The sequence below is a fragment of the Ambystoma mexicanum genome, chromosome 12 (genome assembly GCF_040938575.1).
Source record: "Ambystoma mexicanum isolate Mex_15411 chromosome 12, UKY_AmexF1_1, whole genome shotgun sequence".
In the NCBI taxonomy this organism is placed as follows: Eukaryota; Metazoa; Chordata; class Amphibia; order Caudata; family Ambystomatidae; genus Ambystoma; species Ambystoma mexicanum.
The window spans coordinates 569,165,104-569,181,136 of NC_090936.1; the positions used below are offsets into that span (position 1 = coordinate 569,165,104).

Consider the following 16,033-nt stretch of genomic DNA (forward strand, 5'->3'; position numbering starts at 1 on the left):
TTCAGGATTATAAATCTATTAGCAGATGCCCCGAATAAATAACTGCAAGAAAATTGGTATGTTCTTGTAAGCGGGTGGTGCTCACAATGTCCCCGATGGGCTGAAAAAAGCAGGTAGAGGCAGCTGTAGCCTTCTGTGGCAGGAGAAAGTTAACAGTCAACCTAAATGAAACTGTAGTAAACGCTTGTCACCCAACTCATCGTTTGAAGATCAATATTTCTTTTAACGGCATAAGGTTGTTGAAACAGTTTTATCATTTTTAGTACCTGGGGGTTTGATTTCAGAAGAACAGTTCTTGGGGACCACAGTTAGAAAAAAGTGCTGTTACTGCCACTCTTTATGATAGCCAAGTATGGGGCAGGCACAGGTGAATTGCATTGTAACGGTGGAGAGTAAATATGTAAAGCAAATGCTTAAGCTCCCATTGATTACCCCAGCCATTCCTCTTTTTATTGATTTAGACCTCAAAGTTATTAATATGGAAACATTTTGTAGGTTGTTAATGTATTGGCTGTGATTGCACTAGTTTAAAGGGTTGAGATCTTATAAGGAGACTATTTGGGCAGTGAGTCGCTCTACTGGAGGTTAGTCAAGCAAAGGTTGGACATGTTGGGTCCCTCCTTGAGAACATTGAAATTGCTGATCTAGTAACCTGGAATATCAGGATCAGCAAGAAGATGATCAGCAGTTTTATGGATCAGACTATGAAGTACACGTTGATATTTCTGGTGGATCAGAAAAGATTTGTACAATATTTGATATGACTCACATGCTGCCAAATCCTATTTGAGATACATTTTATCTCCAGCAATAAGAGCAAATGTATTTACATTTTGGCAAAATGTTTCCCTAGTAGCTAAATACACTTCAGTAAGGGTTGTAGCCTATGGCAATACCCACCCTTCTTGTCCTACCTAAGTTGTGTCATTTATGTCTGCTCTACTTATGTGCCCAGTACATGTTGACCTTAGCTAGAGATGGTTAGTTTCAATCTTCATAAACTTTAGATTCAGGACAACAAGGGAGTATTTAACCTTAGGGAATAAAACCAATTTTTCATTTTTTTATTTAAGGCCTCATTGCAGAAAAACATAGGTATAGTTGAATAATTGCCAACTATGATGTGTATGTTTTATTATCTTTAACACTTTTGTACATTTTGTATACATCTTATTGTAAACAGAATTGTTTTATTATCAGAAAAATGTACAGCAACATGAATTATGTTTTATTGTATGTATTGTATAGGATAATATGTGTATTTATATGCACTTGTCTTGGACTAGTTCTGGGAATAAAGTTCAAGTCGGTCAGCCAATTATTTATTGTGTTTATTTATTTTTATTTATATGGGAGTTTTATCCATGACATTATCTGTCAGTGACTCCTGTCCCTTTGTCACACAAACCTCTTTCTCACAGGTTGTCAGGAGATGTATGCCCTCTTTCACGAGCTTAGATAACAATATTTAATACATCTTGGATTTATAATGGTGTGCTGCCCTGATTATGGAGGTAGAGTTCTCTTGACTTTGGCTTTTGAGTAACTATGGGAGTCTGTGCTTTTTCTTAGGATTCCAAATATTTAGAAATAGTAAACAATTGTGAACATATTTCAAGACACAACAAGACATACTTTTCAGAGTTTAGGGTGGAAGAGTTTGTAGGTCATGCTATTGACAGTGCTACTAAATGAAACGAGCAGGTGGGGCGTGTCCTGCTTCCAAAGGTGCCCACTGCAGCCAGAGAAGTCAATGCCTGCCGTGCCAATAAGACTTGTAGCTGTTACAGTGTGGGAAATGCTGCTGGTTGTGTCCATGCCTGGGAGTGCGAGCAGCAAGAGTTCATGCTGTATGCTAGCCATAATGATGATAGTGGTAATGGTCCTTCTGCCAAATCTAAGACTTCTGCTGGCATTACCATCGCTGGTGGGAAAGGGCAACAGTGGACCTCTGTGGAGTAGCAGTGCTGTGCCTACCCTTCACCTTTACGTGATGCTTTGACTCCTCAATATTTCTGCTTGTACCCATCCCCATACTCAGGAAAGTCACATTGATGATTGCTAAGTCAAAGTTGGGAATTCAATGGAGCTAGTCACACTACCAGCCAGATAGGGTACGCAAAGAATGCCCAGAAACAAATGGCATGGAGAACAGGTCCCCTTGCACGTCGAGCTCGCACATGGGCATGGGGATATACTTTTGAGGATTCACTTGGCGGAGGGTCATAAAAGCCCACCGCCCCATTTGGCTTTTTATGAATTCGATGTCACGAACCATATTTACTCTGATCAGGCATCACTTGCAGTGGGTACAACACACCAGTGCCCTACGAGATGCTAGGATGAGACATGTGGAATCTACTGGTTGGCATGTTCATGTGTTAAATAATAGTGTCAACTAACGTTGGTGATGTTAACACAGTCCTCATAGGCCAGCAAGCAAGGACATCTTCAACCCCCAGACATCCAACATGATGCCTGCAATGAAAAAGTTCCAGGCCTGAAGAAGGCTGAGTGCTGGACAAATAGGCAACCACAGCCAAAACTTAAGTAGGCAATATCTGGACTAAAACATATGATGTTATATGTGACTAGAATGAATGCAATGTCGATTAACAGATTTATAGCATACAAGTAGATTTGGAATTACTGACTCCTGTTGTTTTTCGTTTTATCTGATACTTCAAGATGTGTGTGGTCTATTAGTTCATCCTCTTGATGGAGGATTAAAGCAATTTTTAATGAGATTGTATAAAGGGTGATGGTTTCAGTGAGGTGTCGTGATTTTATGTATGTCATTGTTTATCGGGGTGAAACTTTTTTGATTGTCACGAATTGCGCATGAAATGCTTTTTTAGATTAACTTTTTTTGTTATGTGGAATAAATAATACTGAATTAATTTTTTGGTGTGCACTTAGATGCTCCCAATGTTGCCTACTTATATTTTTATACAGTCAAGACATTTTGACGATAATCATTTTTGGGGGGTTCTTTTTCTTCCGAATGCAATGATTGCAGACCCACTGGACCCAGATACAGCTTGAACATTTGGGGGGCCATCTTTTTATGTTTTCAGAAACAAATCGAAGGGCAAACACCTGCATACACATGAATGAAAAAGGAAACACAAGTCTGCTGAAATATATTTCAAAACGCCTATCTTAAATCAAACATACAGAAGGAAAGCACATATGGACTGCACATGGCTTTTGTCTTTCTTACGTGGTGGTGAGTCCCCAATATGGACTGTCATTTTATCATGAAGTTAGACATTTCACAATCCCCTTTCCCTCCTCCAAAGAGCCCTAGGTGAGAACTCCTATCCCTCTAAACGACCCTCCCAGGTTCAACTGGGCCCTTTTCTCTCCTCCATCTAACTCTTCGTCTGTGGTGTCCCCCAGGGCTCTATTCTCTCAACTTGGCTTGGCTATTCTCTCACCTTGGCTTTTCAACATCTACCTTTCCTCCCTAGCCCACCTGATCTCTGCCTTCCTTCCTAACTTCCAGTGTTATGCAGACGACAAGCAACTAGCCTTCAAGCTATCCTCCTCTTCGTCTCTCATACCTGACAGTCTGTCTGCTATTCAGGCGTGGTGCACTGATAACGATCTATGCCTTGATGCCAGTAAGACAGAGATCCTTCTTATTGGGTCTCCTGCTCCCTCCTTTTCCTCTGTACTCTGGCCACCCTTCATGGGTCCCCTCACCTCACCCTCATGTGAGGCAAAAAACCTAGGTGTCATCTTTGACTCCTTTCTCTCCTTCTCTCCTCACATCACGGACCTTGCCAAGAAGGCTCACTTTCAGCTTCACCTCCTCAGAGGCATTCTTCCTTTCCTCCCCCAGAAACTCAATGTCTCCAGAGCTCTGGTCCTCTCCAGGCTGGACTACTGTAACAGCCTCTTCCTGAACCTTCCTAACTCCCTCTTCGCCCCCTTCAACTAATCCAGGATACGACTGCAAGACTTATCCTTGGCCTCAAGCCCAGGGACCGCATTTCTCCAGCCCTACACTCTCTCCACTGGCTCCTGGTTGCTGTGAGGATCAAGTTCAAAACCCTCTGCATCATCCATAAGGCTCTCCACAATCTATCTCTTCTGCAGGTCGCTCCCTCTGGAATGGCCGCGCTGCCCCTCTCAGACCTGAGCTGGATCTCCTTAAATCCTGAAAGCTTTTCAAGACCTTTCTTTTCTCTACCCCCTTCCCTCTCTGCCACCGCAGATAATTTCTCATCCCTTTGCCTCTTGACTGACTGACAACTGGTTCCTTCAGATTCTCACAGGGCACCAGGCCGTCCCCTACCAGTCTACCCCTGCACTTGGTCTCCTCGGACCACCGCCCCCTCCCTGCACTTGCCCTTCTGGGCTCCCTCCCCCTGCTCTAGCCTGGCTGGACCTGCACTCACTTAGCCCTTCCAGCCTGTTCCTCCCACTTAGCTTGTGGACCTTTTGCCCCTGCACTCTGTTCTTCCTGGGCTCTGTCAACCTGGCCCCCCCAGGCACTCGCTTAACCCCCCGGAACTCCCCCTGCCTCCCCATCACTTCTATTACTGCACTTGCACGATCTGAATGCCACAAGGCCTAGTAGGACTGTTTCTGTTAGTCATCCCTGCAGCCCCCCCACCCCTGCTTGTTGCACCTGGAAACACAGTGGGCCTCATTCCGAGTATGGCGGTAAGGGATAGCGGCCACCGCTAACGAGAGCGGTGGCGGTAATCCCTTACCGCCATACTCCGAGTTCCCTTAGCGCCATGGTGCTTTTAACACCTGCTTTTAGCAGGCGTTAAATACCATGGCGCTAAGGGACCTTGATGTTAATTACGCCACCGTAATTTACGGTGGCGTAATTGACGCCTTCCCCACTCCCATTATGCCCTATGGGGCAAGAATGGGAATGGGGAAGGGTAAATGGGGATTGGGGAATTACCGCCCCGCCAACCTTGGAATGGGGCGGTAATTCCGCCAACCACCAAGGCGCTGCCGGTCCGGGTACGGCGTCAACCAAGGCGTTAATAGCGCCATTGGTTAGCGCCGTACTCGGAATGAGGCCCAGTGTGTATAGGTGCGCATTATAAAAACCCAATAAATACAACTACTCAGGTTCTCCCACTGAGGGATCCTGCCTCTGTACAAGGGTCTCTATTTTTCCATGTGCACTCTCCTGTGTTACAGGGATTTCTAATGGCTCTGACGCCTAATCAGTGGAACTGCAAATCTGCCTCAGAAATCTCATGGAGATGTATGAAGGACTACAATCTGGAAATCTGGAAGCTAAAGGAGACAAACTAGCGACCTTTACATATTTCATGGGGACATTTCAGTAGGAGGTGATTACTGAATGGTATGCTTTTTTATCTATGTATGTATGCATTGACATTTTGTGCAGGAAAGCTATAGCAGTGTGCATTACGTATTGTCAATTTAAATTGAAGAGAGAGAAACACATGATAAGTGGAGAAGCAGGAGCAGGAAGAACAGTGAAGGAGAAAATACAAATAAAAACATAAAGCAAGATGCCATCCAATAAGACGTCCAGTCGAGGTCAGGAAGAGCAACAAAGGAAATTCTATAGAGAGCAAGTAGTACATGTATGGAACTGATTTGCAACAAGAGTCTAGAAGCAACATAAAAAAGCTTGCACAGGCACACTAGAGGTATTGTGCTGTAACTGTAAATACAGTGCTGAAGACTAAATCTGGGGTCATGATGAAGACAGCAGTACTATAGGCATACTAGGTGGAGCTGTGTCCTTATCTGTCATGTGTATTGGTGAATATATACATCACTGAAAAATGTAAGAGAAGGATCCGAAGGGAACAGAACTGTAGCTCATAGGCAAACGATCTATAGACCCTAATTCTTCAGTTACCTGTGGGCCATTGCAGCAGCGACTGCAGTGACAGGTGGTCATACATCCGAAGGCTGAAGTGGCTATGGCGATGCCCAGCTCCACCAAGGAGAGAGCCAGGAGCAGGAGAGAAACAATCCATTGAGTTTTCTGTGAAAACAGATGCAAAACCATCTATTAGTTAAAGATATGAGGTCAACAAGAGGTTGTGTATGGGTGTCCACCTATGCAGGCCAATGTCTAACAAGTTCTGTCAGTGGAAGATTAGCCAATGCCACATTTATTATTCATTGAGCAGGAATATGATGGTTATAAAATGTATGCCTTTTTTCACCTCTCTTGCTGTGACCTCTCCCCCCTCCATCGTGTAATGTTTGGCCTGATTTCCTGGCATTTCTCTTCCCTATGCCTCTGCTTTCCTGCACGTTTTTTCCTTTCTCTCCGTTATCTGCCTCTCCTGCGGACTTTGCTGCACCTGTGCAACCTCATCCCCATCCCTCTGCTTTCCTACATTTTCTTTCAATTTCTCAGCGTTTTCTGCCTTTTTTTCACCTCTCTTGCTGTCTATGGTGTACCTGTGTGACCTCGACCCCCCACCCCTCCATCTTGTAATGTTTGGCCTGCTTGCCTGGCCTTTCTCTTGGCTCTGTTTTCCTGCACTTTTTTCCATTGTCTCTGGTTTCTGAATCTTTTGACCGCTCTTGTGGTCTTTGACCCACCTGTGCGACCTCTTCCCCATCCCTCTGCTTTCCTACACCTTGTCTTCATCTCTCTCTGTTTTGTGGCTTTTTTCACCTCTCTTGCTGTTTCTGCTGTGCAACCTCTCCTCCCCTCGATCTTGTAATCTTTGGTCGGCTTTCCTGGCCTTTCCCTTTCCCACTCCTCTGCTTTCCAGCACTTTCTTTCCATTTCTCTCTGTTTTCTGAATTGTGTTCACTTCTCCTGTGGTTTCTGCTGCCCCTGTGGCCATGATTGGCTGTTCCCCCAATGGAAGCCAAAGTATCCTCTGGAGACTAGGATGCTCCTTTCCATCTAGCTTCCTGGCCTTGATGATTTAGATTCTGTGGTTTTGCTCCCTGCACTCCTCCTCCATTGTGTAATCTTCGGCCTGCTTTCCAGGCACTTCCCCATCACTCTGCTTTCCTGCACTTTTTCTCCATTTTGCGGTATCGGCCGCACCGGTGCTACCTCTCCCCCACCATCTTGTAAACTGTGGCTTGCTTTCCTGGCATTTCTCTTCCCCATCCCTCTGCTTTATTGCAATTTTTTTTCCATTTCTCTCTGTTTTCTGCCTTTTTTAACCTCTATTGTAGTCTCTGCCGCACCTGTGCGACCTCTCCCCTGCCCCTCACCCCCGCCCTGTGGCAGTGATTGGCTGTTTGTCTGCAAGAGGTAGGCTCTTAACAACACTCTCTAGGGCAGCCTCTGCCCAGGCAGACTTTGGATAAGGGCCCTAAGGCAAAGGGCAGCTCCTGAAGAAGCAGCTCCAGTCCGTGTTTGCCATGTTCGCCTGGGAAGCCTGTGGCCTACAACCAGCAGCTACTGATGAAGTTAGTGTGGTCTGGGTGGGGAGTAGAGCAATTACTGTATTCCAGAAAAGCCCTACCACTCTATTCACACTAATGCTAGCCAGCTAGCAAGTAATTTTCCAGTCAATGCTGTGTACCAATTCTTAGGTGTTCCCATTTAACGCTATCTCCAATTTAGGCTTATTCCCACTTCTCGCGTCTCATTTAGATAGAATTGTGAAGTTTAGCCATGCATCACACTTAAAGTGAATTGTGAAGTTTAGTCATGTGTCACATTTAGATAGAATTGTGAAGATTAACCATGCCTATCATATAGAATTGTGGAGATTAGTCATGTGTCACAACAGATAGGATTGTATAGATTAGCCACATACAAAAAGTTAGCGAGTAGCCAATGTACTTACCACCCCACTCCTACTTCCTCAAACACACCACCCAAACACTATACATGCCCCCTGGGCTAGCCAAACTATACCTTAACACACACACGCAACAAACAAACCCAGACACTGGACCTTACCCGTACTGATACAACAAGCCAGTGTGCACAACCCTAAATACCAGCAATCTATACATAAAACACACAGACACACCCGACATAACAAACAGTCACATAGTACACATCCCAGGCATTGGACCTTACCCATAGGGATACAACAAGTCAGTGCATGCAACCCACCATCTACAAGCCAACAGACACAGACAGCAGTTTCTCCTGGTTCTATACCTATCCTATCATTCTTCCCTCACTAACCAACCCCATCCTCTATCAAGCAGAGCCACGTGAGCACCTGGAGACGGCTTTTGGATAGTAGTGGTGTGCAGTATTAATCAACATTACATAACATGTTCCAATTGCAATTGCGTTTTTGATTTGTCGACATGCAATATTCATTGACTAAATATTAAAACAAGCAATAACACAGTTAAAAGGACTAGATTGTTTTATGCATAAGGAATGTGCAGTGTAAAGGGAGGTGGGTCAGTTTGCTGGGGATGTTGGGGATGTGTGGGTGTGTGTCAGTGTTTTGGGTTTGAATGCATTGTTTGTACATATGTGGTTGTATGACTGGATGTATGTCTGGATAAAGTGCAAACAGGCTGTATCTGAGCTGCAGTTCAGAAATTACACCATATGCCAAATAGTACTGTCATGTGGCCAGGTGCAATGTTCAAGTGTCCTGCAGGAGCTTGTGGCATACGTTGCCATCATATGAAAAAATTCTATCACATACATAGTATTGATCTGATATGCCAAGGTACGACCACCACACCTGTGCTTCGGCTGTTGCTTTCTCCAGCTCCATCTCAACCCACTCTCAGATAAACATCTGGAAAGCCAGGCTGTGGCACAATACACAATACATAATATACAACCAGACAGGCCTGAGTGCCAGGAGACCACTAATGTAGGAATGGGTGGAGTGTAAATGCCTACTGTTCAACATTACATATCAGTTGTCATCATCTCTAGTGCGAAGGCTGTGTGGTAATATGTTCTAGTACTCCTGCCACCATATTGCCATGTCAATTCATTGGGCCTCATTATGACCCAGGCGGTAAGGGGTTAACGGCACCGTAAAAGGTGTTGGCGCTGTTAAACCCTTAACGCCTAATTACGAGGTCCCTTTGCGGGTCCCGACCTTAATGGCTGGTTTTATAAGCCGTTAAGGAAGGAACCCGCAAAGGGACTTTCGAGGTCATTATGGTACCGCAATTTGCGGTACCGTAATTACCACCTTCCCCATTCCCATTGAGCCCTATGGGGGCAAAAATGGGGAAGGGCCAATGGTAAATGGGGAATTACTGTTCCGCCAACCTTGGAATGGGGCGGTAATTCCGCCATTCACCATGGCGGAGTTGGTAAAATACCGGCGTCAACCATGGTGCTAATAGCGCCATGGTTAACGCCAGGGTCGTAATGAGGCCCATTGTACTTTATATACAACCATGATATACCTAGATACTCTCCCCATATGTCTTTGTGCATCCATATGCACTAATACTCTCTACTAGGGCAGGCCTAAATTGTGTAATTCCCTTTCTGCCAACCGCGGAAATGAAATATGTAAAATTTCGATCTGTTTTGCTGCTTTCTGCTGTTCTGTCACTGCTGCATCTAGAAAAGATCAGCACAAAGTTTCTCATGCCGCTGCACAAACCTAGCACAAATCGAGAAGAGCAGTGGCATGAAGTTTCCGGTGCGGCTGCGCAAACCGACCACAAATCAATCAAAAAGCTGTGCAAAGTTTCTCGTGCCGCAACACAAAACTAGTATGAATGTAAAATAAGCCTGCAAGAAGTTTGTTGTGTCGCTGTGCAAAACCAGCACAGATCATGGAAAACCGTACAAAGTTTCTCGTGTTGTTGCACGAAACCAGCACAGATAGAAAAAGATCTGCACAAAGTTTCTCGTGACGCTGCACGAAACTAGTATGAAATCGAAAAAAGACCTGCATGAGGTTTCTCATGTCACAAAACTATCACAGATTAAAAAAAGACCTGCACAAACGTTCTCTTGTCACTGCGCGAGCCTATCACGGATCAAAAAAATGTGCAAAGTTTCTAATGACACTGTGTGAAACTTGCACTGCACAATTCGGAAAAACCCATACAAAGTTTCTTGTGTCGCTGCACGAAACTAGCACGAATCGAAAAAAAAACACCTGTGCAAAGACTCTCATTGTGCTTTACAGAACTAACACCACGCTTCACATGAAACCACACATAAACTGGCAAAATTGCAGTGGCGACGGAACCGTAAAGCTGATTTCGCAGAACGGGTGGAAGTGAATTGCAGTGCGGACTGGGCAATTTTCGCTTTGCGGGCGGATGTTTTGCTGACCCCTACTCTCCTCATGCATCAGTTAATGCCAGTATATGGCCAAACATTCAGAACAAATGCTCAGATAGGTCCCTCATTTGCCATGTAATGCTATGGTACCCACTGATACCAACCCCTACACATGACCTCCCATGCATATAGAAGCAGATACTTGCACATGACTACAAACAAACTGTCAAAACCATACATGTAAGCAACTTCACATGCACATAGGCACTTGCATGTGCACACATGTATTGCTACATATGCATTCATACACATGCCAAAAAACAGTCTCCGACTCACGCAAATACCCATGTGCACTTATCCATGTGCTCTCACAAATAGTTGGTGCACATGCATGGCCAGAGAAATGGCATTATCTGTGTGATGAGATGAGATTGAGAGGGGACCCCTGATGATGCCAGGATCCAGTAAGCAGTGCAAATGGACTAGTCTGGAGGGGTTTATTTTAATCAACACTTTGGGTGTTGGGGAATGTGCCTGGAAAGGGGCTAGGAATAATAACAGAGAAGCTCTCTTGGAATACAGGACAAAGGCCAAAACGGAAGATCAAATAGTTTTTTTGAGTACCTTTAATCCACTCTTCAATCAGGTTAATGCCATTATTAAACGTAACTGGCATATATTGAGTGGAGGTGAATGCCCTCTTCAACACCCATTATGTGCGTTTAAAAGAGGTCCAAACATCAAAGATCTTGTGACCAGAAATGACATCTCTGCTAAACAACCCCAAATAACGCTCACCGAATCCTGGGGAATGAGCAAACCTATAGGTCACACTCCGTGTGGCAATTGTAGTTGTTGTGCCAGTACCAAACGCACCAAAGAGGTAGATTTAGGTCTGAAGAGACCATGGCTACAACGACAATTTACGAATTGCAACTCAAAAATGGTTATTTATGTCATTTGGTGCCCGTGCCAGAAAATCTATATCGGGATGACCGAAAGGAAAGTGAAACAGAGGATCACAGAACATACGCAATCGCAACACAACAGCCCCAATGGTAGGCCATTTTTTGGCCATGGACCACACACCTGAGTCAATCACGTGGAGCGTACTCCTACAGTTGGACCCAACAGAACCAACATTAGTCAATAAGAAAAAACTCATCAATCAGGAACAAAGACTTATTTACCTGTGCAATTCAGTTGACACCGGTCTAAATGAATTGATCGACTGGAAGTCTTTGTAAAGAAGGGCAAATACAGGCCCCATATACTGCGAGAAATAAGGCCTATTTATGCATATAAGGTTTTTTCAGTTTAGACATCTGTTTTCAGACAGTTCCACTATATATTAATTTCTGAATCCATCCCTGATTATCAGATTAAGTATGCTACACGAAGTGGCGAAACGCCATATTTAATAAATTTAGATCAAGTACAGAAATACGAGTAGCTAGGCAATTTCGCCACTTGTTATACAACAAAGGAGTTTCATTTTATATTATATGTATCTGATAGCATATAGCAAGTTTTAAGATTTACAATACATTATAGACATCCACTATGTTAACTTTTTGGCATTCAGTCATGTGTTAGAATCGGGTGCCCACCTGCTTTTGCTTCTTTCACTGCACAGCAGGTATGTGTTACCACTGCATTTCCATGGAGGTTCAGTAAGAACAAAAATGCGTGAGCTTTTCAACGCACTAGTGTTCATGCCGTCTGTTTGTCACGGGAGCCTAATTTCCCACTTCCGGTAGAGTGAGGCTTTAAGCAGTGTTACTGCCGAAGGGATCAGTCGACCAGATCCGACGGCAACACCGAGCAATCACGCACGCCAAGAACCAGCAGCATGGAAGACTAGCTGCAAGGTAAGAAATTACCTGTTATATTATTTCTGTGCACAGCCAGCTTTAGCATAATCTGAGTTAAAACCCGTACAGGAACAGATTTGCAATCACTCGTTTTGGGCGTATGCAGGCGGGTTGAGATTTAGTTTCTATTAGCATACGGGGGAGTATTGTATTCATTACGCACAGCCGAAAACACTCGCGGTGGCCGCTTTTCTTGTAAAATTCATTTATGCAGCCAGTGCTAGCATGGTTTTACAATGACTGGCGGTATCTACTGTAGGAGGCCCCTCGCACTGACTCAAAACCATGGGACTTCGTGCATTACGCTATTATAACAGCAGCAGTGTTTAATATATTAAACAATAACCATTTACTTTTAAAAAAATGCAGATGAAGACATGCGAGCCGGAGTGAGAAAGAGTGTTCATTTGTTGCACTATCGCATTTGTTTTGACAGCTTCACTAAAAAAGCTTGACACTAGAACCCACACAGCTGAATCTAACCAGCAGCTGACACTCCATGGAAAACGGCTATAGAGACTTGCAGGAAAACCTGATCAAGAAGGGACTTCTCCCTCACCCCCTGTCAGGTATGCGTTCTACTTTCCCTTCTAATAAGCATTTAACGAATTGCACTAGATGCAATTAAATAAGTATGTTCACTGGGGTCTTTGGTATGACAGGACGTTTTTTCTGACATCAGCTCAGCACGGGAGTAAGTACACTGTTTGGCTGGCTGTATTCTGACTTGATATTTCAACTGCCTTATACAAACGTCCACCCCCTGTTTTCTGCCTATTGTGATCTAAGGTTCTTGCTTCCATTTTCGGACACTTAGTATTAATTATTGAGACTTGGTCCTGCCACATTTATATGGCTTTACAAGTCCTTTAGTATGAACACCTTAGTATTCCCAAATCTCATTGTTGACTGGATGCTAAGTTTAAATTAGACAAGGTTTGTCGGTGCACCTTAGTAAATCTATGGATTACTGCGGTCCAGACTTCCGGTGCTACCTCTACTTTGTTTTACAGTGGAAAATCGGTTTGTCTCTAGATACAACACTGACCTGTTGTTATATTGTTATTTTCTCTTCCTTTCCCTTTAGGGAATCAGCGCCCTACTTAAAAGCAGCGCACCTTACACCTCTTACTTTAGCATAAGTTTGTAGTGTGGTAAGCCTCACCGAGTTAATTACAAACAAAGGTTGAGAAGCATGCTTGACTCTGTTCTGAGCCCAACACAACCCACTTTGATGGTGTGTTCATTTCTTTTTTCCCTTCTTTTTTCCCTCCTCCCTTTTTCCATAAGGTTATAACTAAGTATAACAAGAAGAAAACCCTCGAGGGCTGCAACTCCTGGCCAAATCAAGTTTCTCTATAAGGAACCAACATTATACAACTGTATTTAATGTTATATTGTTCGTCTTTCTGAAGCAATACCCCTGAAGAATTTCCCTGTACAAGATCCACATATTTAGGGAAAGAAACATGTCGGGATGAAGATACCGTGTGATTAAGACACGGCTGTAATAGAGCATTAACAGCTTGTATTTATAAAAAATTTACTGAGCAATCCGAACTTACCTAAGGATAAAGTACTAGGCAGCTAAATGCTACACGTATATAGCTTTACTAGTAGCGTTGTTTGCTTTTGTTCAGAATTGTTTGTAGGTTCTTAATGTGATTTTATGTAAATGTACTTTTTTTTCCCATTGTGTATGTGTTAATGAACTGTGTTAGTGACAATATTTAGGTGGAGGTCGTTTGTGTTGAACCCAGTGTTACTAGTTAATTATTTAATTTGTCACTTGTTTTTTCTCTTTTTCCTTTTTCTGATTTGTGTCTAACTTGATGTGTTGTTTCACGTAGGTAATGTATGTTAGACAATATTTTTCTACAACATTTTTAAAAAAAGGTGTACATTGCAACCCCATTCGGGTTGTATATGTTTTTTTTTAAAATAAACTGAAATATGGTATAAATAAAATAAATATATATATTTTTCTTAATTTACAATGGTCCCGAATTGTCTTTTGGTTTGAACTGTGGAGTTGCACACCCTCTAGGGGCTATTGTGAGCATTTATCTCACTAGAAAAGGAGTATAAGTGAGGTGCAGGATCCCTTTAGTAAAACATTTTTTCTAGTGTGTTAGGGGCACGGTCCTGACCTCAATCTACAAAAACCCCAGTCCTCATCTAGTTGTTAGGGGAATGTGTAAAGCCAGCAATTACAGAAAAAAAATTCATTCAGAACCCACCATTTAGACCACGGTATTTAGAAAAATAATGTTGGGAAAGAGATGAAAGTTAGGACGAGGCATTCAAAAGTGGAAAAAAAATAGAAAAAGAAGGGAGTAAAAGGTGAGAAGAGCAAATGTGTGGAAGTAGATGGGAAGAGAGAATGGGGTTAAATTGCTTGTTGCTAAAAAAAAGGGCAAACAAATGAATTCCAAAAAAAGAAATAATGGGCCGATAACTTGCTGTTATTATCAGTTTTGACTATGGCAGCTTGCACTGCACATGCATTTAATTCACTTGAAACCATTGTATTAGGCTTAACAGCATGCACTGCAGTTGCTTTCGACTTTTACAACGATCGCATATGAGGCATATTGCGCCACAATTTGCACCTAACCTAGCTGTAACTTCCGGATTTGACTTTGCCAGCTTGCGCTGCACCTACACGAACTTAATTGTTATCACCAGATTTGACTATAGAAGCCTGTGCTGCATTTGCATTTAACTAACTTGGTTGTAACCCTTATACCATGAGGTGTAGCTCTGCCACTTATGTAACCTAAGCACCAAGAGTAACATGTATGCAACATCGCCCTGATGCCTAAGGGCTTGGTACGTTTTACAAATGCCAAAATAAATAAATAAATAAATACATAAATACATCTCATTCTCGATAAGAGGCAATCAAATGTATGACTCATAACAACTGGATGACTCATAACAACTGGACGTGTTGAGGAAGAATGGTAAAGTTGTGAAAAGAATCAAATCCATGCACTTCCGTTGTCCCTCTGCAACATCATCTGTGACTGGTTCTGTTTGTGATTTTAGACAGAGGGTCACCAGACAAAAAAGAGAGGAAACGAGTATTACTGTGCGTAGACACAAGCATACTCAGGTGTGCGCTTTCGTGCATAGAAGGACGTAAGCACTGTAACAGCCCTTTCACCACAGCAGGAATTCCTGCCATTGCCCTGATGACCCAACAATCATTGCACCTAGGACATGTGTTTGAAAAGAAATACATTTTTGGGATTCTCATGAACCATTTTGTGAGACCATGTAAACATCTTGCATTTCCCTGTTGGTTTTCTTTGCTCTTTGACGTTTGTGACCAGAGGGGTTTCCCAAAGCAACACTTTTTGATGTGTTTTCCTTTCCCTGCGGCTTCTAAGGCAGGTGTGTTTTTAAGCACCCTATTCTGGCCTTAGGAGTCTATCACCCTAACCCTTTTTGAGCAGTAAGTTGGTGGCAACTGTAATTTTGTTTTGGCTTTACCAGGGCTGATGGCGGTTTTACCACATTAGTAGCCCAACGTATAAGTGTAACTGTCAGCCAATTTACTTTGGGTCATCCCTTTACCTGTGGGGAACATGAGGCAGGCCTAAATGGGTGGTTGTGCAAACATGTGCTCGCTTTGAGCTTAGCTATACACCGACTATTGTGGTTTAGACTGGCACAGGTTGGTTTTCTGCCCCATATAACCCAGTATAAATCCAGTGGGGATGGGTTTATATTTTAGGGAGTTTACTAAGCCAGCCTGATGGGATGGCTCCCAAACCCTTTGTGTGACTTTCCGGTGTGAGGTTGGAAGCCTGGCTTAAGCCTGCCCATGAGTGAAGGTGCATAACTAGTCAAAGCCATTGCATTCCCCATCTCAGTAAGTATTTTCTTCGACGATGGGCTGCTGATTCTCTAGGACCAGGTTTGGCCATCTTGGCTGGACCGTGAGCCATATGTCTTAGCTTTGGTTTCTTGTTTTGGATTC

General features: G+C 43.3%; 1 protein-coding gene across 1 annotated transcript in view; it reads right to left on the reverse strand.

Moving 5' to 3' along the window:
- MS4A10 (membrane spanning 4-domains A10) overlaps nt 1-16,033 on the reverse strand; it is a 212,529-nt gene that overhangs the window by 25,765 nt on the left and 170,731 nt on the right. Inside the window, exon 6 of the mRNA XM_069627731.1 lies at nt 5,870-5,998. Coding sequence (XP_069483832.1) covers nt 5,870-5,998 — 129 coding nt within the window. The remainder of the gene's footprint in view (nt 1-5,869; nt 5,999-16,033) is intronic.